This window comes from Schistocerca gregaria, chromosome 2, assembly GCF_023897955.1.
Source record: "Schistocerca gregaria isolate iqSchGreg1 chromosome 2, iqSchGreg1.2, whole genome shotgun sequence".
Classification (NCBI taxonomy): domain Eukaryota; kingdom Metazoa; phylum Arthropoda; class Insecta; order Orthoptera; family Acrididae; genus Schistocerca; species Schistocerca gregaria.
In genome coordinates, this window is record NC_064921.1 from 222,122,274 (window position 1) to 222,150,064 (window position 27,791).

A 27,791-nucleotide genomic window follows, 5' to 3' on the forward strand; every position below is an offset into this window, starting at 1 on the left:
CATCATGAGGCAGAGAAAATCCCTGACCCCGCCGGGAATCGAACCCAGGAACCTGGGCGCGGGAAGCGAGAACGCTATCGCACGACCACGAGCTGCGGACTCGTAAGGAATCACTCGAGAGTTCCAAAGTGTTATTAGCAATCCAGCTAACACTATGACTGTGAGAAAGAAGTTAAAATGGATGGGGTACAATGGTCATGCAGGTCATCATAAGCCACACGTTTCTCAATCAGTGCTAAGCGATGGAACTGGACAGTGAATGGCCGCAACCTAGAGATTTGGTATGAGGGTTCACGCTCTACGCCGTGGTAGTCCGATGGAAGGGTTGGATTTGGTGAATGCCTGGAGACAGGTATCTGCAATCGTGTGTAGTGCCAGCGGGGTAGTATGGAAGAGGTGGTGTTACGGTATGGGAGGTGATTTTCATGGTTAGGTTTATGGTATCCATACTTCACTTAAGAAAACGCTAAGTGTGGAAATATTGCGTACTAGAGGAACAGTTCGAAGACGATGTTTCGACCAGTATAATAATGCACCCTGCCGTAAAGCAGCGTTTGTGGACAGTAACATGTCTGAAATGTTCTGGTCTGTTCGGATCCCTGGCCTGAAGACAGCGGCAAACCTTTGGGGCGGATGAGAACGTGGCTTGGCTCCAGACCCAACATCAGTCTCCAGTTTTGGCCCTTGACGAAGAATAGGCTATCATTCCTTCACAGACGTTCATAATCTGATTGCTTATGTCCCCAACAGAGGTCAAACAGTTGGAGATGAAGGGTCACAAAGCCCATATTAATGCCCACAATGTGGACACTACAGTCTCCAACATCAGTCACCAGTCCTGGCTCTTGACGAAGAAAAGGCTATCATTCCTTCACAGACTTTCATACATCCCATGGCAAATGTCCCCAACAGAGCTCAAGCAGTTGAAAGTGAAGGGTGACACAGCTCATACTAATCTCCTTTAATATGTGGACTCTACAGTCTCCAACATCACTACAGTCTCCAATTTTGGCTCTTGAGAAAGAACAGGCTATCATTCTTTCACGGACATTCATGCATCTCATTGCAACTGTCCCCATCAGAGCTTAAGCAGTTGAAGGCGAAGGGTAACACAGCTCATTTTAATGTCCACTAATATGTGTCCGAATGCTTTTGGTCAGACAGTGTAGTTGGTTACATTTAACTAATGTGAGAAGTATCGTTTTTATGTGTATATCGATACATTTAACAGCAGATAGCGAAATAGAGTTTACAACGGCAGTATAATACTGGCATTACTAAATCTTAATTTAACAGAAGGAAAAGAGGCAACTGAGTTTCGTCACTTAATACTAACATCGAATTCGTTCTCATGTGTTCATTGAACTGCTTATCTTAACGGTATGTAAAATTACGCAATCTGCATCATATGGGTGCTTTAGTGTTGGAAGATGTTCGACAGAGATTATTCTCATGTTCAGATAGCCCACGTCACACAGCTCTGCCCTGCCGACCCACATATGTTTTTCCACGGTACCTGCATGTTATTTCATGCAGACCACTCTATGCCGAAGGTTGCAGTTTGGTCTTACTACTGAGTAAAAAGTTTTATGTGGTATTGCTTTTGTAAAACGGAACTCTGTAGTTGTGAGGCTTTTACGTTTTCGAGAGGTTATCCGAAGTTTTCCCGTTAAATCCATCTGTTCTAGTAGACATCCGTCATTTTCAAGGACAGAAGTAATTTGACGATTTAACATCACGTAGAAAATGTAGTCATTAGGGGGCATTCATAGCGAGCAGGGTCGAAAAGTCTGATGCACAAACGTCATCTGGGGAATCAGGTTTTCGTCTGTTCAAATAAACCATCTCAGCATTCGTATAAAGTAATTTATGGAAAGCGCAAAGTCCTCAGTCTAGATTGCCGTACTGATATTTGAACCCCGCGCTCCGAGAATTCTAGTGAAGTGCGTTAACAGCTGTCAAATTTCGAACGATTTTTTTTTAAGAATTTTATCGTAACAGTCTGTGCGGATCGCTTTACAATCTGAACCATATACGTCTTAGTACGATGCAGAAATTTCCTCCTATTAAATTAGGAAAATAAAAAATTCCAGGTGGCATCTGTCTGGTTGCGAAGAATACAAGAAGGGCCGCAGGTTATGAAGTCAAACAAAGACGTATCGCTGCCGTAACTAATAGTCACAATTTTCCAACGAACGACTAAAAGAACGTAGTGTCTTAATGCAGGATAACAGAATTCAACCCCTTGCTTAGAGGCTAGCCCTTGTTCCTATTAATAACATTATCGGCCAATATAATTTCAATGGAATATTTTGCAGTTTGGGCAGCACTCAAGGCACTTGGAGCATGTACCATGTGTTGGTGACCTGTTATACTACACACTATTTTAACTTACGAAACTTGTCTAAATTGTCAATAATTTAAACATGATACGGTCATACCAATAAATTATAGTAGAACTCACTTCGTTTTACATTCAGACAGTGTCCCTACCTGATAAAAACGCCGTTTTAATCCATCTGGAATACTTGGACACACATGCAGACACAAAGCCGACTGCTGTTGTCCAGATTATAGAAGCGTCCTGAGAGTAACCAATAACCTCTTCAAGAGTTCGTGGTTACCTTCCATATATTTCGTTTTTAACCACATCCAAACCACTGGGATAATATCGGGGGACAGTAGAGGGAATTCAATTGCAATACGTCGTCCAGGAACGCATCTTGGAAAATACTATCACGGTATGCCCTACAAGCTAATGCATAACACACAATACTAGGAGTAGAGTTGTCAATATGCAAGATGGTTCTTGGTGTAAACTTTTGTTGTAGAGACAAGTACGTGTCTTCAGTGATATTTCCGTCAATTATGTACTGCCAGTTATGCCAAGTGCCGATATTGCAGCCCATACAATTACACAGGTTTGGTTTAGCGCTAGCTCCAAAACAACATGGTCGTTTTCTGTATCCCAATAAGTACAGTTATATCGGTTTACATGTGGATTTGACTCGAAATATCGTCTCTATTTCCAGAGTACAGTACTTACACTGTTTTGATTTGTCGTCTTCAGAACGGAAATTCTTTCTCCTTTCGTTAAAATTTTGTGAAAACTGTTGTGTTTTCAAGCCTATGTTAGTATGCTTACGATTCATCTGTTAACATTACATATCATTTTCTGTTTCCTATTAGCCACATGGGTCAAGCACACGGTCCCATTCCACTCGTCACGTTTGACCAGTTACTTTTTGTGTGACGCCATGAGCGTACAGTACGAAGGATGTAAGCGACCTGTAAGTAAATGTTACCTATGATCGTGTTAATAACTGGGGTATATTAAGCAGATTATTCCATATATGACGTCAAGGGCCAAAGCAGACGGTTGGCACGGAACCGTGCGCTAATCCAAACATTCTCGACGTACATTAGTACCGACTTAGACACATGCAATCCCTAAGAGCGCAGTGACTTTAGTTTAACGTCTGTTGTTTCGCTCGCGTAGATTGTATGGCCTGTAGAGATTTTTTTGTTTTTATTTAATCGAATTTTTTATGTTCACAAATTGCAACACATTCGAAGCTTTTCACGCTGATTAATGCCATGAAAACAATGTCTTCTCCAAATGTACTTCTGACGAAAAAAACCATTCTGGTAGCTGGAGTCCAAAGTTTTTGTTAATCATGCCTTTTGCGTTCTTGTGGAGATATCTCCATAGCAACTTTCATTCCCTATAAAATATTTCTTTGTATCTAACAGAAAAGTGAAATAGCAGTTTTCATGAATTCAGCTTTAAAATGTAACGAAGTATTTTTTTAAAAGTTTTTATCTTCTACGGCACTCCCTTAGGAGTTGAATTTCCACGTATATTTTGTTTCTAACCGAGAAGTCCAATACCATTTGTCATAGATGTAATCTCTTCAGTAATTCTTTAGTAATTATTTATTTTCAAAAAAACTTTCACCCACTGTATTACTCCCTTAGTCATTGAATTTCCAAAAAATGCCGAAACATGCATTTTTTATTTTCTGACTGAGAAACTAAACAGCAGTTGTCGTAGTTCTCGCTTCAAAATTTCCTTAATGGCTGAAACATACTTTCAAAAAGCCTTTCATCCCCTATTTCACTCCCCGTCCTCCATAGCAATGGAATTTCGGACAATCCCTTCCCAAACGATACCTACAATATAAGATACACATCCTCTCAAAACTTCAGTGAACCAGTCTGACCCTATCTCAGGGTCGAATTTCCAAAAACAGCGAAATACGTACTTTTTTCTCCTCTGACCGAGAACCCAAACAAAATTTTTCGAAGATTTAGCTTTAGAAATGTTTTTTCAATGAAATATTTTCAGAAAACCTTTCACCCCCTTAGGGGTTCAATTTTCAAAAACACTGAATAAGATATTTTTTTTATTTCCGAGAAGTCAAATGCCATTGTTCATAGATGTAAAACTTCCTCGCAGATTAAAATTGTGTGAGGTACTGGCGGAAGTAAAGCTGTGAGGATGGGGCGTTAGTCGTGCTTGGTTAGTTCAGGTGGTAGAGCACTTGGCCGTGAAAGACAAAGGTCCCGGGTTCGAGACTAGGTCCAGCACACAATTTTAATCTGCCACGAAGTTTCATATCAGTGCACACTTCGCTGCACAGTGAAAATTGCATTCTAAAAAGAATAGTTCTAAACTTCCTTGATCATTGTTTTAATCCGAGACTACGCCGCAGTTTGCTAAACTCCATTGGACTGTTCTTCCTCATACACTGTACAGCCGCGAGCTCGCAGCTTCCCACTTATATCTCTTTGGCCCAATTAAGGATTCACTCTGCAGGAAGCAGTACGTGGGTAACGGAGAGGCCACAGCTTAGGGGATGTTTCCAGAATAAGCTGTGAGGACGGCTCGTGAGTCGTGCTTGGGTAGCTCAATTGGTAGAGCACTTGCCCGCGAAAGGCAAAGGTCCCGGGTTCGAGACTCGGTCCAGCACACAGTTTTAATCTGCCAGGAAGTTTCATATCAGAGCACACTCCGCTGCAGAGTGAAAATCTCATTCTGGATTCATAGATGTGGCTTTAAAATTGCTTCATTAATTCCCTAATAATGATATATTTTCAAAAAAAATCTCTTTCTATTTCACCCCTATAGGGTTAAATTTCCAAAAATGCTGAAACACTTATATCTTTATTTTTGTCCGCGAAACCAAATAACGATTTTAGTAGGTCTAGCTTCGAAATTGCCTTAAAAGTGACAGTTTAAAAAAAATTCATCCCCTATTTCACCCCCTTAGGGTTGTAATTTCGAAAAATCTCTTCTTAAAGGACGCATGTAGTGTTAAGGTCCACATCTTCACCGAATTTCAAGTTTCTATTCGTAGCGGTTTGGCCTGAGCGTTGGTCAGTCAGTCCGGACATTGCCATTATATATGTGTGTGTGTGTGTGTGTGTGGGTGCAGTTATCTTTTTTAGCTCCACGCACCAGTACTGGAGGATCTCTTGACCAGCCGCCTCAGAACAGATGATGTGTTGGCTCGAGACTTAGGTGGCCTTGTTGTTGTGTTACAGGGCTGCCGAGCATGCGCGACAGCTTCACGCACCCAGTGCACGTGTACGAGGGCGACGACGCGCTCATCACGTGCGTGGTGCGCGACGTGGGCGACAACACGGTCATGTGGAAGAAGGAGGACCGCGAGCGCCACAGCCGGCGAGTCCTCACCGCGGGCGACGCGCGCGTCACGGGCGACCGCCGCTTCGACGTCCTGCACGACGGAGGTGCGTACGTGCGCCCGCAGCCCCAGCAGATGTCTCGACTCGCTCCGCAACTGTCTCGAACTAAATACATTACTGGCCATTAAAATTGCTACACCACGAATATGACGTGCTACAGACGCGATATTTAACCGACAGCAAGAAAATGCTGTGATATGCAAATGATTACCTTTTCAGAGCCTTCACACAAGGTTGGCGCCAGTGGGGACACCTACAACGTGCTGACATGAGGAAAAATTCCAACCGATTCCGCATACACAAACTGCAGTTGACCGGCGTTGCCTGGTGAAACGTTGTTGTAATGCCTCGTGTAAGGAGGAGAAATGCGTACCACCACGTTCCCGACTTTGATAAAGGTCGGGTTGTAGCCTATAGCGATTGCGGTTTATCGTATCGTGACATTGCTGCTCGCGTTAGTCGGGATCCAATGACTGTTAGCAGAATATGGAATCGCTGGGTTCAGTAGGATAATACGGAACGCCGTGCTGGATCCCAACGGCCTCGTATCACTAGCAGTCGAGACGACAGGCATCTTATCCGCATGGCTGTAACGGATCGTGCAGCCACGTCTCGACCCCTGAGTCAACAGATGGGGACGTTTGCAAGACAATAACCGTCTGCACGAACAGTTCGACGACGTTTGCAACAGCATGGACTATCAGCCCGGAGACCATGGCTGCGGTTACCCTTGACGCTGTATCACCGACAGGAGCGCTTGCGATGGTGTAATCAACGACGCACCTGGGTGCACGAATGGCAAATCGTAATTTTTTCTGATGAATCCAGGTACTGTTTACAGCATCATGATGGTCGCCTCCGTGTTTGGCGACATCGCGGTGAACACACATTGTAAGCGTATATTCGTCATCGTCATACTGGCGTATCAGATGTGTTATGACCCGTGGTTCTACCCTTCATTCGATCCCTCTGAAACCCTACATTTCAGCAGGATAATGCACGACCGCATGTTTCAGGTACTGTACAGGCCTTTCTGGATACCGAATAGTTCGACTGCTGCTCTGGTCAGAACATTATCAAGATCTCTCACCAATTGAAAACGTTTGGTCAATGGTGGTCGAGCATCTGGCTCGTCACAATATGCCAGTCACTACTCTTGATGAACTGTGGTATCGTGTTGGAGCTGTATGGGCAGCTGTACCTGTACACACCATCCAAACTCTGTTTGACTCATTGCCCAGGCATATCAAGGCCGCTATTACGGCCAGAGGTGGTTGTTGTGGGCACTGATTTCTCAGGATCTATGCACCCAAAATGCGTGAACATGTAAACACATGTCAGTGATTGACGAATATATTTTTCCAATGAGTACCCATTTATCATCTGCATTTCTTCTTGGTGTAGCAATTTTAATGGCCAGTAGTGTACGTTTTCTCTCCGGCGGCACGCTCTGGTAACATTCAGATCCAATTGCAAAAATAGTGTATCATTCCTAACCACAACAGACTTTACATTTTTCTGACGTCCATAGCCAGTAGGTGTTAAGTATTTTATCAAATGTATGACACGCACTCATCTGTCATTACTGCTCGATTCGGTTAAAAAACATCGTCACAGTATAAAACTTCATACACAAGGGGCTGCAAAATACTAACACGAATTCTTTATAGACGAATGGAAAAACTGGTAGAAGCCGACCTCGGGAAAGATCAGTTCGGATTCCGTAGAAATATTGGAACAAGTGAGGCAATACTGACCCTAGGACTTATCTTAGAAGGTACAGGGTGTGCAGAAAAGGGCTCCCTGATTTCAAAATTAAATATCTCGACAAAGATCGATAGAGGAATGCAGTCAACGGTATGTTTATTGTGAAAGTTGTAAGAAGTTTATACACCAGTTTGAAATAATAGTTACAAAAGCTGCTAACAGATGGCGCTGTACGCTCTACAGCTCATATCAGCATACATAAGTGAAATAATCGTATGAAAAGAATCTTTGCAAACAATCACTTCACAATGTTTTCAAAATGTTCGCCGTTGGCACTACAGAGGTGGCGCAAACGAAGAATGAAATTCGTCATCACATTTCGTAGTGTCTCAACCGAAATGGATTCACATGCCACAGAGATAGCTGATTCAAGCTCGTCCAGCGTGGCGGGTAGACCATGTCTTTCCCTGTGCCCCACAAAAAAAAAGGTCACAGGGAGTCAAATCCGGCGAATATGGAGGCCAATCCATGCCTGCACCAGTAAATTTGGGATATTCCAAAGCAATGACCCGATTCCCGAAGCATTCCTCAAGAAAGAGAACACTTGTTCGGTCCGATGTAGTCGGGCTCCATCTTGCATAAACCATTCAGTACCTGGTCGATCCTCTAACGCTTGCTGTGTGGCGACAAATTGTTCCAAAATTGCAACGTAACGTGCACCAGTGACCGTTTCTCGAATGAAAAAAGGGCCAATAATGCCTCTGCTGCATACTGCAGCCCACACAGTAACTTTAGGAGAATACAAGGGTTTCGCTTTACACCAATATGGATTTTCGGAAGCCCAAAATCGCCAGTTTTGCTTATTCACGTATCCATTCAGGTGGCAGTGTGCTTCATCTGTAAACCAGATGCAGCCAACATTAAATCCTTCACTATCAATCATTGTGAGCAAACCTTTGTTGCACAGCTCGTACGGGTATGAGCCTGGTGCGTTTGAATTTTGAATGGAAACATGTGCAGGCTCTTTCTCAGTATTTTCTGCGTACTGGAACGCTTCAAACCAGTCTCAGATGCAATTCTATGGACGGATAACATTGGAGTTCGCTGAATAATTCCAGAAACTGTGGCGATATTTTCAGGCGTAACTGCGGTTAGCTTGCGGCCAACATGCCCCACTAGATCATCAGTTACGCTGCCTGTTTGTTGAAATTTTGCGAAGAGCGTACGAATGGTTTTCGCATCGGGTCCTTTTGGAACATTAAATCGTGCTTGAAAACTTCGCCTTGTTGCCGTAGGACTCTCTTCTAACCTCTGGTATTATAGCACCAGAAAAACGCGTTGTTCAATGGAGTACATGGTTTTAATCTCTTCCTCCGGTACGCTAACCTTCTTTCACGTTTCAATAGTGGAACTGATCGCTCTGGGCTACGGATCACTATTTTTACTAGGCATTACGTATGGTGGTTACAGCGCCATCTGTTAGCAGCTTTTGTAACTATTATTTCAAACTGCTGTATAAACTTCTTACAGTTTTCACAATAAACATACCGTTTACTGCCTTCCTCTATAGATCTCTGTTTTCGATATATTTAATTTTGAAATCAGTGAGTCCTTTTCTGGACACCCTGTAGATTAAGGAAAGGCGAACCTACGTTCCTAGCATTTGTAGACTTAGAGAAAGCTTTTGACAATGTTGACTGGAATACTCTCTTTCAAATTCTGAAGGTGGCAGGGGTAAAATACAGGGAGCGAAAGACTATTTACAATTTGTACAGAAACCAGAAGGCAGTTATAGGAGTCGAGGGGCATGAAAGGGAAGCAGCGGTTGGGAAGGGAGTGAGACAGGGTTGTAGCCTCTCCGCGATGTTATTCAATCTGTATATTGAGCAAGCAATAAAGGGAACAAAAGAAAAATTCGGAGTAGGTATTAAAATCCATGGGGAAGAAACAAAATCTTTGAGGTTCGCCGATGACATTGTAATTCTGTCAGAGACAGCAAAGGACTTGGAAGAGCAGCTGAACGGAATGGACAGTATCTTGAAAGGAGGATATAAGATGCAAAAGCAAAACGAAGATAATGGAATGTAGTCGACTTAAGTCGGGTGATGCTGAGGAAATTAGATTAGGAAATGAGACACTCAAAGTAGTAAAGGAGTTTTGCTATTTGCGAAGCAAAATAACTGATGGTGGTAGAAGTAGAGATGATCTAAAATAATGACTGGCAATGGTAAGGAAAGGGTTTCTGAAGAAAGGAAACTGGTTGACATCAAGTATAGATTTAAGTGTTAGGAAGTCGTTTCTGAAAGTATTTGTATGGCGTGTAGCCATGTATGGAAGTGAAACATGGACGATAAATAGTTTGGACAAGAAGAGAATAGAAGCTTTCGAAATGTGGTGCTACAGAAGAATACTGAAGATTAGATGGGTAGATCACATAACCAATGAGGAGGTGCTGAATAGAATTGGGGAGAAGAGAAATTTGTGGCACACCTTGACTAGAAGAAGGGATCGGTTTGCAGGACATGTTCTGAGGCAGCAAGGGATCACCAATTTAGTATTGGAGGGCAGCGTGGAGGGTAAAAATTGTAGAGGATGACTAAGAGACGAATGCACTAAGTAGATTCAGAAGGATGTAGGTTGCAGTAGGTACTGGGAGATGAAGAAGCTTGCACAAGATAGAGTAGCATGGAGAGATGCATCAAACGGTTCTCAGGACTGAAGACCACAACAACAACTACACAAGGAGCGTTCAATAAGTATTGCTACACTGGTTTTTCTCTGCCACTTTCGGTTTAGAAAACGCGGAGTTTGTTGCGGGAGCCGGCCGCTGTGGTCTAGCGGTTCTAGGCGCTCAGTCAGGAGCCGCGCGGCTGCTACAGTCGCAGGTTCGAATCCTGCCTCGGGCATAGATGTGTGTGATGTCCTTAGGTTAGTTAGGTTTAAGTAGTTCTAAGTTCTAGGGGACGGATGACCACAAATGTTAAGTCCCATAGTGCTCAGAGACATTTGAACCTTTTTTTTTTTTTTTTGCGGGGCATCGTGGAATATTCCAGATAGCTTCACGAAGTTCCGACAGATGGTGGTGCTGTACGTAGCCTTCAAAATGGTCTTTGTAACGGAGGTTCCTTCCAAGCAGAGAGTTGTCATTGAGCTGCTTTCGGCGAATAACCAGAGGACCACAGTATTCGCAGGCGCTTGTGGAGAAACTACGGAGAACAATAATAGCACGGTAAGTCGTTGGGTGGGGTTCTGTCAACATCCCAACAAGGTCACGCCAACCTGTCCGATCTACTATTTGCCGGCCGGCCTCGCGCAGCTGTTACTCCTGCAATGTTGGAACGCCGGATAACAATCGTACACCACGCTGCACAGTTGTAGGTCTGCGTTGGTAGCGCTAACACACTCGTCCAGCAGTTGGGTCCTCAAAGGTGTGTGCCCGTTTGGTTCCTCAATGCATAGGTAAAATGGCTCTGAGCACTACAGGACTTAACATCTGAGGTCATCAGTCCCCTAGAACATAGAACTACTTAAACCTAAGTAATCTAAGGACATCGAACCTGCGACCGTAGCGGTCGCGCGGTTCCAGACTGAAGCGCCTAGACCCGCTCGGCCACAACGGCCGGCACCACTATCTCCTCTCCTGACTTAGCCCAGAACAGTGATTCATATTCTAGAAAACATCAGTATCATCAGGTAAACTGCGATAGGTCGATATGAACTTTTTTGTTCTATCCAAGGTTCTCGGGTGTCCAGCCAGATCCGATCGTCGAAGTTTCACGATATTTCGGCAAATAACCGTTCCGCCATCATCAGGCGGACCTGTCTGAGCTGTGTCCGTGGTATTTATGTCTGCGGGCTCCCGAGTTGTACCCCGGCGCGGGCGGCCGGCGGGGCGCCGCGTGGTGGGAGGAGTGGGGGTGGGGCTGCAGCCACGCCAGGTGGTAGGTGCAGTTCATCTCCGTCCGCTGTGGCGGAAAGATCTCGCGTCCGCTCGCGCCGTTGCTCTTTGATGGTGTGTAACAATAGTTTCCAGGCCTTGCTAAGTTGAAACCCGGTGTCCCTGCTGATGAGGTTATCTGTTACCCGAATTTCTATAGCCTCCTTGTAGATACTGTCCCAGCAGGCACTTGTGGCCGTCAGAATTTTTGCTCTTCGAATTTCGCTCTGTGTCCGTTTTCAATGCAGTGTTCTGCTAGGGCCGAATGGCTGGGTTGGCGTAAGCGGGTGTGACGTTCGTGTTCCTTGCAACGGTCCTCGACCGTGCGAATTGTTTGGCCGATGTAGGATTTGCCACAGCCGCACGGGATTTTGTATACGCCCGCTTTCTTAAGGCGTACGTCATCTTTTGCCGTTCCCAGTAGGTCACGAATCTTTGCTGGTGGTCGGAAGACTGTGTCAATCTTGTGTCGCCTTAACAGTCTCCCTATTTTTGACGACACGTTGCCAGCAAATGGCAGAAAGACCACGGCTTGCTTCTGTTCTTCGGGTTGATCTTCATCTCAGTTCTTGCTGCACTTCTGTTGTCGGAAGGCCCGCCAAATCCAAAGGGCAAATCCTACATCGGCCAAACTGTTCGCACGGTCGAGGACCGATGCAAGGAACACGAACGTCGCATCCGCTTATGCCAACCCAGCCATTCGGCCCTAGCAGAACACTGCATTGAAAACGGACACACACAAAAATCCTGACGGCCACAAGTGCCTACTGGGACAGTATCTACAAGGCCATAGAAATTGGGGTAACAGATAACCTCATCAACAGGGACACCGGGTTTCAACTTAGCAAAGTCCGGAAATCATTATTAAACACCATCAAAGAGCAACGCGAGATCCTTCCGCCACGGCGGACGGAGATGTACTGCGCCTACCACCGGGCGTGGCTGCAGCTACCCCCAGCCCTCCCACCACGCGGCGCCCCGCGGGCCGCCCACGCCGGGGTACGACTCGGGACCCCGCGGACATAAATGCCCACCTGATGATGGCGGAACGGTTATTCGCCGAAATATTGTGGACTTTCGACGATGGGATCCGGCTGGACGCCCGAGAACCTTGGATGCAGCACATACGCCGGGAAAGCCTCAGATCACAACTTTTTTGTTCCTTTTCGTGCCAGGAAGAGCCTCCTGAAAATTTTCCCCGCACTTAATATTCAGCTGCACCTAGCGTTCTCGTCACGAACTTTCGCCCGTCCAGCTACCGGTGGCTCACGTTGTTAGTTAGCGACGTGGTCTCTGAGCTGCGGCCGTCTACCTACGGGCGTGACGCGGTGGCAGAGCGCGACCACAGCAAACAGAGGCCCGGTGGCAGTGCGAGGAGGCGGCCCGCCCGTGTTTGCCCACGCGCGGTTTGCTCCGGTCCTAAGACGCGGCGCTGCCCCCGCAGCCGGTACTCCGCGCCAAGTGAGTGGATTATCGCCGCGGCCGCAAACAGGCGCCACCACCCGCTCGCTCAAACACCCGCCGCCTGATAATCGCCAAACTGCGACTCGTAATGAGATTAGCGAGCGCCCACCTCGCGCTGTTTGCGCAAGTTGGCGGATTGGAGCGTAGCTGCCGGCTCCGATTCCCGCAACGCCCACGCAGCCGCAGCTTTACGGTTATCGGCAAGTGTGGCCAGCCGTGCGTTGCTCCGATTACAGCTCCTGTCACAGTTTCTAATCTGTGTCCTGTAATCGTACTTTACTGTCCGAACATTCGCCCCCAAGTCCGACGCCCATTAACAGTTGCAGCACCAGGCAGGAAACCAAATACCTAAATTTTGCTTATTGTGCATGTACGACAAAGAAGAAATTTTTGTGTAATTGAGGGTTATGCACGATGAGAAATTTAATACACAGAGAAGCCATCTAGAAGGGCCTTATGGATGGCCGAAGAAAACATTTCACACACCCGGCCGCTCAGAATCGCCTTCCCTTGGCGCGTTCATTCCCACACATTTCACCTCCGGAAACGATAGTTTCCAATACGAAAGCCACAGGACGACGTTCCCGTTCGACATTTCTTCTACTTCCTGCGCTTTTCAACCCTACGTCCAAAGACATTGTGGGGCTGCAACTCCATTGAAAGTGATCCGACCGTTTTGGAGTGTAATGAGTCCGCAATTTTTGCTCTGATATGCAATGTGGAATCACTAGGGGCTTTTCAAAACTGTTCGATGAAACTTGAACGTGATCTAGACCAGCAAAGAGGTTTTATGTTTTTAAAGTTCTTCTGCTTCGCCGGCCGAGGTGACCGAGCGGTTCTAGGCGCTACAGTCTGGAACCGCGCAACCGCTACGGTCGCAGGTTCGAATCCTGCCTCGGGCAAGGATGTGTGTGATGTCTTTAGGTTAGTTAGGTTTAAGTAGTTCTAAGATCTAGGAGACTGATGACCTCAGTAGTTAAGTCCCATAGTGCTCAGAGCCGTTTCAACCATTTGAACTTCTGCTTCGCGCTCACCTGTAGCATGACCAAGGAGGAGGGAGGGTAGGGGGGAGGCGGAGCGTCGAGGTACATTATCATGTGCGTGAATAAAACGTAGAAGGATCCCTGTAAGACCGCCTAGTTCGGCAATAACTACGGTGGGACCCACGCACCACTGTGGAGTACTTTAAAAATACACCTGTCGGAAACTTGGACATCAGTTTATCCCAACAGTTGCTGTTGCACCTGAGAGTAGGCAAACCCAACCTAAGGGTGTACTAGGGGTTGCCTAACCTTCAGGCCTTAGAGCAGCTGCGAGACCAAATGCATGTCCGATAGTACATTTTTAAAGTGCTCGACAGAGGTGCGTCGGTCCCAACGAGGGTGTTGCCCAACTAGGGCTGCTATTTTATTCACGAACCTGTTAACGCAGTTCACCCACACCCCCGCCCCCACCCCTTCCATCTTCTTCTGTGATCACGTCACAGAGGAGGGCGCGAATCAGAATCAGTGAAAAAGCATGAAAAGCCTCTGCTACTTCAAATCATGTTTAAATTCCTATTGGTTCCACCTTGTATACAGAGCAAAATGCTGCGATCGTATTACGGTCCAAAATCGTCAGATCAATTTCAAAGGCGTTGCAACTTCACGATGTCTTCAGAAAACGGCTGAAACGCCCAGGATGCAGCAGCAGTGTCGAACGTTGTCAAGAACATCGTAATGTTGTTCATCGCACTGCAAACTCTCGTTTCTGGCGGCGACATGTGTAGCAATCAGCGCCCCAAGGGAAGGGGTGACTTCATAGACGTCCTTTATTCCCCCTGCCGAGGCCTTTTTTTGTCGAATATGAGAGGCCGGCAGGCTGAAATTTTTCTGTCGGCCTGCTGGGTATCGCGGTCCTGACCTCCACCGCAGATGCGGCAAAAGGGATGAAATGTGGGTAAGAGAGGGTGTGACGACCGTCCCATCGTGTTATGAGTCCACGATGGCGTTGGACAGAATTTGGGTGCATTAATCCACCTTAAGACTCGCATAAACTTCTGAGCTTTGGCTTTTCTTTCGCATCTGACCGCACCTTGCTGCGTGAATCGCTGCTGGGACCGATAGTGACGTCGCAGAGCGCCACGCCTTTGCACCTTGGAGTCAAATTTCAGAAGTAAGTTGGAATGGGAGCCAATTACAGGGCTTCTAAGAAGTGAATCTTAGTTTTGTTGCATAGTGTAGCTTGTCGCTTAGACCGCAACGATTCACCGGTGAGACCAAAGCATGTTTGTTTGTTTCGCTACAAATCCACACTGTTGACTATTACAACAGCAGAGCTGCAAAGGTGACATGCAATGAATGTATCCTTTGCTATGGAAATGATTATATCTTTAGCGTAACTGCAGGCAAAGGAGGCAGGATTAGCGCCATCTGGACACGGGATGCCTATTGTAACGGGATGCCTATTAACATCGTGTCAGACCTCTTTTTTTCCTGGCGCAGTGCAGCATCACGATTTGGCTCGGATTCAACAAGTCGTTAGAGCCATGGTGCTCATGTAGCCGTCTATAGTTGCGAAGGTGTCGCCGGTACAGGATTTTCAGCACGAACTGATCTCTAGATTATGTGCCATAAATGATAGATGAGATTCGTGTCGGGCGATTTGGGTTGCCAAATCATTCGTCCGAACTGTCCAGAATATTCTCCAAACAGTGGCCCGGAGACGTGGCGCACTGTCATCCAGAAAAATTCCATTGTTGTTTGGGAACATGAAATCCACGAATGCCTGCAAATGGTCTGCAAGTAGCCGAACATTACCATTTGCAGTCAATGTTTGGTTCCGTTGGACCAGAGAACCCAGTCCATTCCATGTAAACACAGCCCACACCGCTGTGGAGTTACCACCAGCTTCCATAGTGTTCTGTTGACTACTTGGCTGCATGGCTTCGTGGGGTTTGCGCCACACTCGCACCCTACCATCATCTCTTACCAACTGAAATCGAAAAACATCTGATCAGACCACCGTTGATCAGTCGTGTAGAGTCCAACCGATATGGCCACAAGCAAGGGACATGTGTTTCAGGTCACGTCGTGCTGTCAGCAAAACCACTCGCATCACTCGTCTAGTGCCATTACCTAATAACGCAAATTTCGCCGCACTGTCCTAGTGGATACATTCGTCTTACGTCCTACATTGAATTCTGTGGTTATTTCACGCAGTGTTGCTTCTCTGTTAGCACTGACAACTCTACGCAAACGTTGCTGCTCTCGGTCGTTAAACGAAGGCCGTCGGCCATTGGTAATGCCTGAAACTTGGTATTCTCGGCACACTCTTGACACTGTGGATCTCAGAATAGTGAATACCGTAACGATTTCCGAAATGCGATGTCCCATGCGTCTAGCTCCAACTACACTACTGGCCATTAAAATTGCTACACCAAGAAGAAATGCAGATGATAAACGGGTATTCACTGGACAAATATATTATACTAGAACTGACTAGTGATTACATTTTCACGCAATTTGGGTGCATAGATCCTCAGAAATCAGTACCCAGAACAAGCACCTCTGGCCGTAATAACGGCCTTGATACGTCTGGGCATTGAGTCAAACAGAGCATGGATGGCGTGTACAGGTACAGCTGCCCATGCAGCTTCAACACGATACCACAATTCATCAAGAGTAGTGACTGGCGTATTGTGACGAGTCAGTTACTCGGCCACCATTGACCAGACGTTTTCAGTTGGTGAGAGATCTGGAGAATGTGCTGGCCAGGGCAGCAGTCGAACATTTTCCGTATCTAGAAAGGCCCGTACAGGACCTGCAACATGCGGACGTGCATTATCCTGCTGAAATGTAGGGTTTTTCAGGGATCGAATGAAGGGTAGAACCACGGGTAGTAACACATCTGAAATGAAACGTCCACTCTTCAAAGTGCCGTAAATGCGAACGAGAGGTGACCGAGACGTGTAACCAAAGGCACACCATACCATCACGCCGGGTGATACACAAGTATGGCGATGACGAATGCACGCTTCCAGTATGTGTTCACCGCGATGTCGCCAAACACGGATGCGACCGTCATGATGCTGTAAACAGAACCTGGATTCATCCGAAAAAATGACGTTTTCCGTTCGTGCACCCAGGTTCGTTGTTGAGAACACCATCGTAGGTGCTCCTGTCTGTGATGCAGCGCCAAGAGTAACCACAGCCATGGTCTCCGAGCTGATAGTCCATGCAGCTGCAAACGTTGTCGAACTGTTCGTGCAGATGGTTGTTGTCTTGCAAACGTCCCCATTCTGTTGACTCAGGGATCGAGAAGTGGCTGCACGATCCGTTACAACCATGCGGATAAGATGCCTGTCATCTCGACTGCTAGTGATACGACACCGTTGGGATTCAGCACGGCGTTCCGTAGTCCCCCCTGAACCCACCGGTTCCATATTCTGCTAACAGTCATTGGATCTCGACCAACGCGAGCAGCAATGTCGCGATACGATAAACCGCAATCGCGATAGGCTACAATCCGAGCTTTATCAAAGTCGGAAACGTGATGGTACGTATTTCTCATCCTTATGTCAGTAATACTTCTCATCACGGTCTATTTTATTGTTTTAAGCTGTAGACAATCTGCTAGTTTCAATTGTGTTTTTTCCCATATTTTGTTGCAGATCTGAAAATGGCCATTATCTACCGACACCGATAGTCTGATGGCACAAACCTTTGTGAATTAAACGAAATTTATTCATTAAAATAGAGTTGTATGAATGCGTAGTGTCTGTTCTTTTGGGCATCCTCAAAGTTGAGACACTGTATATTACTCTTTACCATGTAGCTTGCACCTGACGATACGACTTTAGGCCGCGAAACCGGTTGTGTAACAATAAAATAATTTTACCAACTTTCAGTAACTCTGTTCTCAATACCATGCTGTTCAACAGCTGCGAACGCCCAGAATATGAAATACATTACTGGCCATTAAAAATGCTACTCCGCGAAGATTACTTGCTACAGATGCGAAATTTCACCGGGAAGAAGAATATGCTGTGACGTGCAAATGAGTAACTTTTCAGAGTATTCACACAAGGTTGGCGCCGGTAGCGACACCTACAACGTGCTGACATGAGGAAAGTTTGCAACCAATTTCTCATACACAAACAGCAGTTGACCGGTGTTGTCTGGTAAAACGTTGTTGTGATGCCTCGTGTAAGGAGGAGAAATGCGTACCATCACGTTTCCGACTTTGATAAAGGTCGAATTGTAGCCTGTCGCCTATCGCGATTGCGGTTTATCGTATCGCGGCATTGCTGCTCGCGTTGTTCGAGATCCGATGAGTGTTAGCAGAGAGACCATGGCTGCGGTTACCCTTGATGTTGCACCACAGACAGGAGCGCCTGCGATGGTGTACTCAACGACGAATCTGGGTGCACGAATGGCATAACGTCATTTTTTCGGATGAATCCTGGTGCTGATGCATGATGGTCGCATCCGTGTTTGGCGACATCGCGGTGAATGCACAGTGGAAGCGTGTATTCGTCGTCGCCATACCCGGCGTGATGTTATGGGGTGTCATTGGTTACACGTCTCGGTCACCTCTTGTTCGCATTGACGGCACATTGAACAGTGGACGTTGCATTTCAGATGTGTTACGACCCGTGCCTCTACCCTTCATTCGATCTCTGAGAAACCCTACATTTCAACAGGATAATGCACGACCACATGTTGCACGTCCTGTACGCCAATCACTACTCATGATGAACTATGGTATCGTGTTGAAGCTGCATGGGCAACTGTACGTGTACACGCCATCCATGCTCTGTTTGACTCAATGCACAGGCGGATCAAGGCCTTTATTACGGCCAGTGGAGGTTGTTCTGGGTAGTGATTTCTCAGGATCTATGAACCCAAATTGCGTGAAAATGTTATCACGTGTCAGTTCTAATATAATATATTTGTCCAATGAATACTCGTTTATCATTTGCATTTTTCTTGGTGTAGCAATTTTAATGGCCAGTAGGAGATTTATAGAGATGCTCAACCCACCGATATGTGTCATTTTTCTGTATGCCTTTTCTTTCCGCACGGTCGCTTTCTGAAACCCCAGACATACTCATGAATAACACTGTATTTACCATCCCTCCTCTACATATGTTTCATAGAACTAATTAGACGCAACTGGTATCGATGAGGAACAGATCCTGCGGCCCATAGTACGGGGGACACGGAAGGGGCGCCCACGATCGCAGCCCGGTGCAGCACCTGGGGAGAGCTCGGCGCGGCGCGACCTACTTCTGTCGGCTGTCGGCTGTAGGCTGTGGGCGGGGTGACAGTTCTCCGATAGATGCCCGCCAGCCATCTGGCAGCGCGTCGCGGCCCTGTTGCGAGTTCACAAGTTTAGCAGCGCCGCGGCGATCGAAAGCATTTGCAGCGGTAAAGTTAAGCCTCACTCGCTGCACACTGGCTGCAGTGTCGCCACACGCCCGCCTCACAAAGTTCCGAACGACACAGTGAAACATGTATTTGTTTATCATGTTCTTGTTATTCTTTCTTTAACGTGCTCATTCTTTAGAAATGATTAACAAATTATTCTCTCTGAGCCGTAGATCCAGCTTTCAACCTCATGCCCAACTGGATCACTATCACAGAGACTTGCCTTTTTTTTTTTTTTCATACAACGCCCCACCAAGAGTGCCATGCGTGCACAACTTACCACACTTCTCAGAGCTTCTGTTTGCGCTTTCCTTTCTCCATTTGCCTTTTTTCCTGTCTTGAAGTAGGACAAGTAGAACATAACCGTTTATTTACAACAAATAAAATTTGCTTCAGACACAGAGTCTGTTACTACACATTTCCGTTTTCGGAAGACTGGTCCACCGTCTTCGGGCGTTGTACATGTACACTACTGGCCATTAAAATTGCTACACAAGGAAGAAATACAGATAATAAACGGTTATTAATTGCACAAAAATACTGTACTAGAGCTGACATGTGATTACATTTTCACGAAATACGCCTGCGCATTGACTCAAACAGAGCTTGGATGGCGTGTACAGGTACAGCTGCCTATGCAGCTTCAACACGATACCACACTTCATCAAGAGTAGTGATTGACGTATTGTTACGAGACAGTTGCTCGGCCACCATTGACCAGACTTTTTCAGTTGGTGAGAGATCTGGAGAATGTGCTGGCCAGGGCAGCAGTCGAACGTTTTCTGTATCCAGAAAGGCCCCTACAGGACCTGCAATTTGCGGTCGTGCATTATTCTGCTGAATTGTAGGGTTTCGCAGGGATCGAATGAAGCGTAGAGCCACGGGTCGTAACACATCTGAAATGTAACGTCGACTGTTCAAAGTGCCGTCAGTGCGAACAAGAGGTGACCCAGACGTGTAACCAATGGCACCCCATACCATCAAGCCGCGTGATACACCAGTATGGAGATGACGAATGCACGCTTCCAATGTGCGTTACCCGCAGTGTCGCCAAACACGGATGCGACCATTATGATGCTGTAAACAGAACCTGGATTTATCCGAAAAAATGACGTTTTGCCATTTGTGCACCCAGGTTCGTCGTTGAGTACACCATCGCAGGCGACCCTGTCTTTGATGCAGCGACAAGGGTAACCGCAGCCATGGTCTCAGAGCTGATAGACCATGCTGCTGCAAACGTCGTCGAACTGTACGTGCAGATCGTTGTCGTCTTGCAAACGTCCGCATCTGTTGACTCAGGGACAGAGAGGCGGCTGCACGATCCGTTACAGCCGTGCGGATAAGATGCCTGTCATCTCGACTGCTAGTGATACGAGGCCGTTGGGATCCAGCACGGCGTTCCTTATTACCCTCCTGAACCCACCGATTCCATATTCTGCTAAAAGTCATTGGATCTCGACCAACGCGAGCAGCAATATCGCGATACTATAAACCGCAATCGCGATAGGCTACAATCCGACCTTTATCAAAGTCGGAAACGTGAAGGTACGTATTTCTCCTCCTTACACGAGGCATCACAACAACGTTTCGCCAGGCAACGCCGGTCAACTGCTGTTTGTGTATGAGAAATCGGTTGGAAACTTTCCTCATGTCAGCACGTTGTAGGTGTCGCCACCGGCGCCAACCTTGTGTGAATGCTGTGAAGAGCTAATCATATGCATATCACAGCATCTTCTTCTTGTCGGTTAAATATCGCGTCTGTAGCACGTCATATTCGTGGTGTAGCAATTTTAATGGCCAGTAGTGTAGCATAGGCAGGATTATCTTCCTATTCTTTTCATCTTATTCTTTGACAGTGACAAGGGGAAACATGCGATCTCTTGATTTCAAACATATGTGAATAAACATCCTACGTCATGAAGGCAAATTTTCTTTATTGATTACCGCTTTCGGCTCATTGACGAGCCATCCTCAGATCTACCTAAAATGTTTTTCAGTGTGTGACAATCATTAACATCGTCGTATTCTTTGAGCTAAGTCGCTCTAAAATAAAAAATCGTAGTTGGTTAAGTAATTTGGGCAATATTGTTACTGTGCCCATATTTCCACACATGCGTACAAACAATCGACAGCAATGATAGTTGCATCTCCCATGAGTCAGTGTTTTCTTGTAGCCATGACGCTACACCTCAGCCATTAGGCTGACAGCTTTCACTCAGACACTTCCTTGTCCGGTTATGAATATTAAAAGTTCAAATTCAAATGGCTCTGAGCACTATGGGACTTAACATCTTTGGTTATCAGTCCCCTAGAACTTAGAACTACTTAGACCTAACCAACCTAAGGACATCACACACATCCATGCCCGAGGCAGGATTCGAACCTGCGACCGTAGCAGTTGCGCAATATTAAAAGTGATCTCTGATTTACACCCACTAATGGGTGATGCAGCTATCATTACTGACGATAGTTTGTGCAGATGTCTGGCAATTTGGTCATTTTAATAACATTTTATTAGTGATTAACGTTGTCAGTTTACATAACCAACCACGATTTTTCGTTTTAAGGCGACTAAGCCCTAAAAATGCGACTATATGTAATGATTGTCACACACTAAAAAACATTTTACATAAGTCGGAGGATGACTCGTCAATGAGCCGAAACTGGTAATCAGTAAAGGGAATTTGCCAGCTTCACATAGGATTTTTATACACACATGTTCTATTCTTTTTACCCTGGCGCCCTGAGGATCACGGAAAGACCTTACAAATGGTTCAAAAGAACAATCTGGAAATTATGGCTCTGGCTCTGAGCACTACGCGACTTAATTTCTGAGGTCATCAGTCCCCTAGACTTAGAACTACTTAAGCCTAACTAACCTAAGGACATCACACACATCCATGCCGGAGGCAGGATTCGAACCTGCGACCGCAGCGGTCACGTGGTTCCAGACTGTATCGCCTAGAACCGCTCGGACAAACAAGCCGGCCAAGATACTCAGTACACAGACTTTGGGAAGGCCATTCTTCGTATAAACTTTAAGTCCATTCTCCATACTATCCTTTCTACCGTGGGTGCTAGCCAGCTCGAAATTAGGAGCATGGGTGTGAAGATAGTAAATAACTGGAGAGAAGTATTGGTAGACTGAAGTTTCTCATTAAACGTAGAGTTGTGCTCCAATAGTCAAATTAGTTGATCGCTGTCCAAAAAAGGCTAAGATTAGTTTCGGAGTTTCGGTTCAATAAAGTTTGATTTAAGCAAATGTTGGTTCATATCAAGCTACACTCGTCTGCTGAGAAATTGCTTAATCTTTCATATTTCGTTCCTACATGAATAGGAACAACAGTCGATCGTGTACCACGTCGTGCTACATAGATAAAAGTATCTGTAATACGATACATCTGTTTAAAGTGTCGTACAACACTTGCAGTCTTCTTGCTTCGTGATAAACGCATATACATACGCTAATTTCATAAATGGCTTTAAAATTTGATCAAGTGTCCTACTGGTTAAATGATCCCAGTGACATGTAAAAATCTTGCCATATTATTTGAACAATTCTAGGGATTCCACCTACAGCGTTGAACCATTAAAATTTATAACTCAAAGATTTCTTACATTAAGCGCAGTTATGATATTTGTCATTTTATATACTCTGTCGAAACATAAAAGCATCCCAATGAATACCAAGTTCATCGATAGTCTTATTAATATATTCCTTGATACATTTGTAGTTTTCATTTGTTTGTACTCTGTGTTTTGCTAAGTTCACTTTATTTTGTTAGCTGGAACAGGAAGAGAGGGTTGGTAACATGAATTAAGGTGCATGGATCTTTCATGTTGTAGTTGTTAATTCATGTTGAATGACTTCAACATAAGTGAATGTAGAGCCGCTACAAAATCTGGCAGATACCGTCTGTTTGTTGCTAACCCTGTGACTCCTGTTTCCTGTACTGTGTGCTGTCGATGCGCTTTGCAGTAGCCGACAAAGCGCATTGTGCTTGTGAAGTGAGAGGCTGGGTGTTATTAATCTGTTTTGTTTTTGCTCCCACAGTGGCGCCAGAGGAGCTCTCCATATCAGGCAAGTGCAAACGCTCACGTGATTTGGGCTCTGTGCACGTCTAACGAACCCTATGCACGCCATACGCCCTCGTTAACATTTCCTACAAAGCACTAGCTCACACGGGTGGTGATGGCTCTGTAATGGTGACGGTTGGGGCTTTCGTAAAATGGGACAGATTTAACGAATACGTAAATACATTTTTTATTAATCTCGCACAATATACTAGCTGGGATGACAGGGCTGAAGTAAACTGAGTGTGCTAAGTTGGAATTATCGTATTTTAAATTACAACTAACTGATGTTCAGTAAACTCATTGATATGTTAATGGTCCATATGGTAAATTAAAATGGAGAATAAGTAATCACATTTTAAGAAAACATTACACAGAAATTTTTAGAAAATGAAGAAATATAATTGTGGCATATCAGTACCTCACTATTTCTTGTCGCTGCGTATTGAGAGTAGTCATTTCTTCGAGTAATGCTCGTCTGATTAATTTACCACCAACTAAAAAGTGGCAAAAATAGGCTGCTTCTATATATGAGCTCCCTTGGAGTCGATTGAAAAATAAAAAGAACCTATTTATAGAAAGGTGGTCGGTACGTTTCCATGCTGACGGAGTGCACAAAGTATAATCAAAATAAAATATAATTAGGCACTACAACGAATTAAAATATGACGTGTGTAGTTTTCTGCTCACGTCACTCGTTCACTTTTGAAAGCTTTCAGCTAACGTTGGTACATCAATCGTATTCTCACAGTAACTAGAACCACAAGCGAACATGAGATGATTTTCCAGAAGGTTCGCTACATGCTGTGGAATAGTGCAACATTTCACCCATTGTTGTAAATTATCTTCACCATGTTGACGACTGAAACAGGCAACAGTTATTCACATAGAGCAGAGGAATTTTTTTTTCAGTTATTTCTGGGACCTGTCAGAATGCACGAAGTCAAATCTCTCACTGAATTAGATACCGAAAATTCTTCTCGTTTTACCTCTTAGAAAGTGAACGTACAGTTCATTATTCCACACAATAAACAAATTGCTAAGTTAATATTGACTAGTTTTAAGTAGTTTTGACGTTTCAAGTAAGCAAAGTATCTAGCAACTGTATTTTTGCGCAGAGATACAGCGTGGCTTAGTAGCAATGGTTAACTGAAATGTCCTTATTTATTTGTCGGCTTTAAGTGGTTTTAGTTTCACGTAGCTGTATTTTAGTACAAATATTCGACGTGGCATAACAGTAATGGCTCATTGAGATATTCCCATTTCTCCTCCTTAGTTCTCAATCTGAAAATACTACTTCTTTAATGTGCATTTAGTCTTTTAGGTTTTTTAAAGATTTTTCGTAGGTAGTAGTTGAAATATACTTATCAGTTGAAAGGCAAATCTGAAGTTTCGTATGACTGGAATTCGCATTCTAGTAATTCTGACCGAAACATCATGTGATTAAATAATGTAAACTACGATATTCTTAATAAACTAGAGAGTAGATTACCCAACTCGTACTCGAAAGTCATAATTAATTCACAATGATTTCCCATACCATATTTTAGTTGCAGTTCCTGAATGTAGTCGAATGTAAGATCTCATAGTTCTGTAATATCGAATAAATAAATATGAAACACTTAACAATGTAATATTATTTCCGAAAACCGTACAGATAATTTTAAAACGTTTTCAGTGACTAACATCTTGTCCAAGTAGGTACATCTCCACTTAATTTGCAATATCTATATCACTTTAATTAATTCACTCAGTTTGTCCGATTTGCACGATATCAACAGCTCTTATATCTAGGAAAAGCTTTTACTAACATTTGTAATTCAATCATATTTATGTCCATCAAGTGGTAATAGGTGTAATGCATGTTCACTTTCCCCAGCACTGGTTAAGCCATACGTTCGATAATGCTTGTGCGCTCGTAACGAGTTGTTCATTTATGTGTGTGTGTTCGTGTGCTTTGTGTGTCTACGGTATCTGCTTGTAATCGGAACAAGTAGAGTCACTGAGACATCTTAATTAATACACAATTTTCAGAGGAAAATGTCGCAAGTTGTCGGTACGTCAAGAAGGAAATGTATCGAAAATGAATGGTTGAAACAAATAGCATGTGGGCGTGCGTAAACCGTTTGAACACTGGGAAGTACGTTAACAGAGTTCCTTTTGCAACATATTCTTGCTTGACAACTGATACTTCCCTACTGGAAACAGCGCTGCAAAATCGTAGGAAAGAAGTTTGTTGCAACACAAGGATCGATCTTTCTATTTTTTTCTTCCTTTTTTGTTGAATCGTTCAAACCCAACAAGTTCAAGGTCAGATTCTTTACCCCCTCAACCCCTCCGCCATCTCCAACTCACTCTTGTCGAACCAGGTCATGATCTCGCATTCCAGGTATAATGGACGGTAACAAAAGAAAGGAGTAAACAGTTTAAACTTCATCACAACACTTACTCTCAAGATTTCCGCTACGATTCCCCAATTTTACATCTACAAAAAGAATGTCTTACTGTTTTCAGCCCTTTCAGAAATTGCCTACGTTACAATGTATGCCTGCGGCAACAAGAAGTGAGGCTGAAGTTAGCCTGTTCCTACCGTGCTTCACGGTCCAAGGGTACGAAAGTGTAAGAATGTGGTATCAGGAACAGAATGAATTTTGGATTCATGCAAACAACCACTTTCACCTTCAAAAGATTCTGCTACAAAAAAGTGTGTAACTTGAATTCTTATGAACGTTATTTCACTTGACATCGTTATAGATACATAACAGTCAAGAAGAAATAATAACATTTTTATCATTTTTTAATTGTTTAGTAATGACGACTTTCTCATTCACAGTGTACGTAATCTAATGTCAAGGAAAATAAAACAGACGTACGCAATCTAATATCAAGGAAAATAAAACAGACTTATTGTAATAGTGAAACAGCAAGAAATACATAGAATAAAAGGAAAAAAAATATTATTCTGTGTTTTTACAAATAGTTACAGCCTACTTCAACGAACTAAGAGGAAATATCTTTCATAAAGCACATCACCACATGGTGTGTTATTGCCACCATGTCTTATGGGACGAAGATATCTGAAAGCGCCCACAGCTGCCAAAGAAACTGGCGATACCGCGCAGCAGAACTCCGGAAAAGGTTGGACAAGCGTGGTGTACATTCTCTTTAGTAAACCTGTCGCACCTCCTAAGTGTTCTGCAAATAAAACGCAGTCCTTGGATCACCTGTCCCCCAACATTTCCCACGTGATAGTTTTTCGTAAATTCAGTCTCTATGCATATAGTTGAATCGAGAATCTTTAAGTTTGTGAGATTTATCGTGTACCTGAAATTTAATGAATTTCACACTTTTTATTGTTTAGGTGCCATTGCCACTTTTCACACTATGCAGCTATCTTATCTGTATCACTTTTAAGTTCGTTTTGATCTGCTGTTGACTTTACTAGACGGTAAACGATAGAATTATCTGCAAACAGTGTAAGAGGCTGCTCAGATTGTCTCCTAAATCGTTTATACAGATTAAGAAGAGTAAGGGGCCTATAACAGTTCCTTGAGGAACCAAAGATACAATTTCGGTTTCACTATAAGAGTTCCTTTTAATTAATACGAACTTACAGGAAATCACAAATCCAGTCACATACTTTAGACAATTCTCCAAAGGCATGTAATCCGATTAGAAGCCGCTTGTGATGAACGGTGTCGAAAAGCCATCTGGTAATCTAGAAATATGAAATCAACTTGAGATCCCCTATCGATAGCAATCATTACTACTCTCGAATGAGAAGCCCATTGTATCTGACAATGGCGATATTTTCTTAATCCGTACTGGATATGAGTGACTAGTTAGTTTTCATCGAGTTTTTTCGTTATGTTGGAGCAAACTATGTGCTGCAAAATATTACTAAAACTGGTGTCATCTATAATAGATGACAAGAACGTCGGTGATTAGTTCTTAGAGCACGTTTTAAAACTATGTCGTCGCTGTCAGGTAATCTGTAACGTCTGCCCGACCGATACTGGGGTTTAGTGCTTTCTGACGTTTCCCTCTTACATTATAGTCGTTAAAACTGGGCAAGTGGCTGCTGTGAAATCTACCAGACATTGAGCCCCCTACATCCAAGCCTTGGGTCCTACGACATCTCATTCTCACGGAGAACATACGTGATGTTGGCTTATTGAGCTTGAACTTGGAAGTATTACATAACAACATAGCGCGTTTATTGGAGTACTAAGGAACTTTGGGTCGCGTAATGTAGCGCACGGCAGCGACACCGAGTGGTAACCCTAACGTATACTATACGCTTATCACGTTGCACGAATTCCTTCAACGACAGACGACAACTTGCGAACGATAAGCATAGTCATGAATGTGAGAACAGCGAAATAAGAAATGGAGTATTTTTTAGTCCAGTGCGTTCAGCACATGGCTTGTACATCTACATCTACCTCTACATCTACATGATTACTCTGCAATTCACATTTAAGTGCTTG

The 27,791-nt window shown here is 44.4% G+C and overlaps 1 protein-coding gene across 13 annotated transcripts in view; it reads left to right on the plus strand.

Annotated features, from left to right (window-relative positions):
• LOC126336721 (Ig-like and fibronectin type-III domain-containing protein 1) overlaps positions 1 to 27,791 on the plus strand; it is a 2,308,230-nt gene that overhangs the window by 2,153,753 nt on the left and 126,686 nt on the right. For 8 of the 13 annotated variants that reach the window (XM_050000693.1, XM_050000696.1, XM_050000692.1 and 5 more), the window contains 2 exons: positions 5,548 to 5,754; positions 23,282 to 23,308. In XM_050000693.1, coding sequence (XP_049856650.1) covers positions 5,548 to 5,754; positions 23,282 to 23,308 — 234 coding nt within the window. The remainder of the gene's footprint in view (positions 1 to 5,547; positions 5,755 to 23,281; positions 23,309 to 27,791) is intronic. The other 5 variants (XM_050000702.1, XM_050000701.1, XM_050000703.1 and 2 more) reach the window with 1 other exon arrangement.